The sequence below is a fragment of the Oncorhynchus gorbuscha genome, unplaced genomic scaffold, assembly GCF_021184085.1.
Source record: "Oncorhynchus gorbuscha isolate QuinsamMale2020 ecotype Even-year unplaced genomic scaffold, OgorEven_v1.0 Un_scaffold_4938, whole genome shotgun sequence".
Taxonomy (NCBI): Eukaryota; Metazoa; Chordata; class Actinopteri; order Salmoniformes; family Salmonidae; genus Oncorhynchus; species Oncorhynchus gorbuscha.
In genome coordinates, this window is record NW_025748853.1 from 1,189 (window position 1) to 5,000 (window position 3,812).

General features: G+C 46.2%; 1 protein-coding gene across 1 annotated transcript in view; it reads left to right on the forward strand.

Moving 5' to 3' along the window:
• Positions 1–370: 370 nt before the first annotated feature.
• LOC124028874 (trichohyalin-like) overlaps positions 371–3,812 on the forward strand; it is a gene marked incomplete at its 5' end in the record, with an annotated part of 16,321 nt that continues 12,879 nt past the window's right edge. The window contains 3 exons of the mRNA XM_046340788.1: positions 371–550; positions 2,885–3,040; positions 3,294–3,401. Coding sequence (XP_046196744.1) covers positions 371–550; positions 2,885–3,040; positions 3,294–3,401 — 444 coding nt within the window. The remainder of the gene's footprint in view (positions 551–2,884; positions 3,041–3,293; positions 3,402–3,812) is intronic.

Genomic DNA, 3,812 nt, shown 5'->3' on the forward strand with positions numbered 1-3,812 from the left:
ACAATACATTTACCTGACTAATATTATATTCCAGCCAATTGACTACATGCAAAAGTGTGTTCTGACCTAGATTTGTAAATATAATTTATATTATTTCACCTATTTGTTAATGGTGTGTGTGTTCATGCGTGTGTTTGTGTTCACATGTGTATTATGTGTGTGTGTGTGCATGTGTGTGTGGCTGTCTGGTAAACTCATCATGTTCTGCCTCTGCTTCCCTGCCAGTGATGCATTGTGGGAAAAAAACAGGATGTGTGTGTGTGTGTTAGGGGGCTTCCCATCCCTGCACTGTCCCATCCCTCTTCTCCTCCTTCACCTCTATTAGTTATCCTCGGTAGTTCTCAGAGTTTAACAACCTCCGCACCTCTAGACACCCAGACCCGGCCCTGCTAACCCAGCCACACTGCACTATGACCAGCCTCAGAGCGGATCGAGGGCCCTGGCCCTGCCCTCCTGGTTGTCCTCCAGCTTCAGGCCTGTAGGGGACAGGGGACTGCTGAGCTCAGGAAGCCCATCTACCAGAGACTCAGACGACTGGACGATCAGGTCGGTGTGTGGCGGTTCTGTGTGTGTCTGTGTGTGTGGTTTGAGTGTGTCTGTGTGTGTGTCTGTGTGCGTCTGTGTGAGTGTGTCTGTGTGTCTGTGTGAGTGTGTTTGTGTGTCTGTGTGAGTGTATCTGTGTGTGTGTGTCTGTGTGAGTGTCTGTGTGTGTGTGTCTGTGTGAGTGTGTTTGTGTGAGTGTGTTTTGTGTGTGTGTGTCTGTGTGGTGTGTGTCTGTGTGAGTGTTTGTGTGTGTGTGTGTGTGTGAGTGTGTTTGTGTGTGTGTCTGTGTGAGTGTATTGTGTGTGTGTGTCTGTGGGAGTCTGTGTGTGTCTGTGTGTGTCTGTGTGAGTGTGATGTGTTTGTGTGTGTCTGTGTGAGTGTGTTTGTGTGTGTCTGTGTGAGTGTATCTGTGTGTGTGTGTCTGTGTGAGTGTATCTGTGTGTGTGTGTCTGTGTGAGTGTATCTGTGTGTGTGTTTGTGTGTGTGTGTCTGTGTGTGTGTGTCTGTGTGTGTGAGTGTGTCTGTGTGTGTGTGTCTGTGTGAGTGTGTTTGTGTGTGTGTGTCTGTGTGAGTGTATCTGTGTGTGTGTCTGTGTGAGTGTATCTGTGTGTGTGTGTCTGTGTGAGTGTATCTGTGTGTGTGTGTCTGTGTGAGTGTGTTTGTGTGTGTGTGTCTGTGTGAGTGTATCTGTGTGTGTGTGTCTGTCTGTGTGTGTGTGTGTGTCTGTGTGTGTTGTGTGTGTGTATGTGTATTGTGTGTGTGTGTCTGTGTGAACGTGTGTCTGTGTGTGTGTGTCTGTGTGAGTGTATCTGTGTGTGTGTCTGTGTGAGTGTATCTGTGTGTGTGTCTGTGGAGCTGTCCCAGCTTGTGTGCTATAAGTCTGTTCATGTGTCTGTATGTGTGTGTCTGTGTGAGATGTGGCATCTGTGTGTGTGTCTGTGTGACTGTGTTTGTGTATAAGTCTGTTCATGTGTGTGTCTGTGCGTGTCTGTGTGTGTGTCTCCCTTGGATATGTTATTGTTTTATTACAAGAAAATAAAAATTAGAACGTTTTTATCCATAAGTGGGATACACTTTCCAAAAGTATGTGGACACCTTCGTCCAACATCTCATTCCAAAATCACAGGCATAACTATGGAGCTGGTCCCAGCTTTGCTGCTATAACAACTTCCTCCTTCTGGGAAGGCTTCTGGTTGAACATTGTTGTTTTCCACTAAGATGCTGGAACATTTCTGGGAAGGCCGATGGGACTTGGTCGGGGAAGGCACTGATGTTGGTCTGGCTATAACACAGTCGATGTTGGAACATTTCTGTTCCAATTCACAGTCCCAGAGGTGTTCGATGGAGTTGAGGTCAGGGCTCTGTGCAGGCCAGTCATGTTCTTCCGCAGCGATCTCAACAAACCATTTCTGTATGGACCTGGCTTTGTGCACGGGGCATTATCATGCTGAAACAGGAAAGGGCCTTCCCCAAACTGTTGCCACAAAGTTGGAAGCACAGAATCGTCTAGAATATAATTTTATGCTGTAACGTTAAGATTTCCCTTCACTAGAACTAGGGGTTTTAGCCCGAACCATGAAAAACAGCCCCAGACCATTATTCCTCCTCCACCAAACTTTACAGTTGGCACTATGCATTGGGGCAGGTAGAGTTCTCCTGGCATTCGCCAAACCCAGATTCTCCGTCCGTCGGACTGACAGATGGTGCAGCGTGATTCATCACTTCAGAAAAAAAGTTTCCACTGCTCCAGAGTCCAGAGGCGGCGAGCTTCACACCACTCCGGCCGACGCTTGGCATTGCGCATGGTGATCTTAGGCTTGTGTGCGGCTGCTCTGCCATGGAAACCCATTTTATGAAGCTCCCGACGAACAGTTCTTGTGCCGATGTTGCTTCCAGAGGTAGTTTGGAACTCGGGCAACCAATGACAAACTATTTTTCCGCTCTTCACCACTCAGCGGTCCTGTTCTGTGAACTTGTGTGGTCTGCTTCTTCGCGGCTGAGCCGTTGTTGCTCCTAGCTGTTTCCACTTCACAATAACAGCACTTACAGTTGACCGGGGCAGCTCTAGCAAGGAAGACATTTGATGAACTGACTTGCTGGAAAAGTTGCATCCTATGACGGTGCCACGTTGAAAGTCACTGAGATCTTCAGTTAGGTCATTCTACTGTCAGTGTTTGTCTATGGAGATTGCATGGCGTGAGTGCTCAATTTTATACACCTGTCAGCAACGGGTGAAGCTGAAGTAGCCGAATCCCCTCATTTGAATGGGTTTCCATGTAGTGCTGTAAATATAGTGGGTGTGTAAGAACTGGAGATGATTGGTTGTGTGTTTGTTTCTCAGTTCCGTCGATTCCAGGAACAGACCCTGAGCCGGTTAGACCTTCTGAACCATGTGTCTAATGTGTCGACCCCCCTAGAGGTCAGAGTTCAGACCCTGTCTGACCAACACAGAAACCTCACCCAGGAACTAACGCAACTCAGAGACACCACCATACAGGTTACTGTTTATATCATTTTAGTTATATTATTATTATTGTAATATATTGTTATATTTACATGTATGTTATATATTATGTTATTTTTTATATTAAAATATATAAATATGTATGTATATTTATGTTATATTCTTACGTTAAAATGATTGTTTGCTTATATTTCCTTTTAGTTTGGGCTCTGTCATTGTTTTATCTTGTTTCTGTCCTGTTTTGTTTTTGTGGGGGAAACGTAAAAATCTTACCCCAAAACAACAGGAGCTGGACATCCTGAAAGACCGGAGCAGTAAACTACAGAAGAAGAACAAGAGGATGGAGGGAAGACTGGCCTCGCTGGAGAGAGGACTGAGACACAGACAGGGACAGGTACTCTAGGCAACAGACAGGGACAGGTACTCTAGGCAACAGACAGGGACAGGTACTCTAATTAACAGACAGGGACAGGTACTCTAAGCAACAACAGACAGGTACAATTAACAGGTACTCTAATTAACAGACAGGGACAGGTACTCTAGGCAACAGACAGGGACAGGTACTCTAATTAACAGACAGGGACAGGTACTCTAAGCAACAACAGACAGGGACAGGTACTCTAAGCAACAGACAGGGACAGGTACTCTAAGCAACAGACAGGGACAGGTACTCTAATTAACAGACAGGGACAGGTACTCTAAGCAACAACAGACAGGGACAGGTACTCTAAGCAACAACAGACAGGGACAGGTACTCTAAGCAACAACAGACAGGGACTCTAAGCAACAACAGACAGGGACAGGT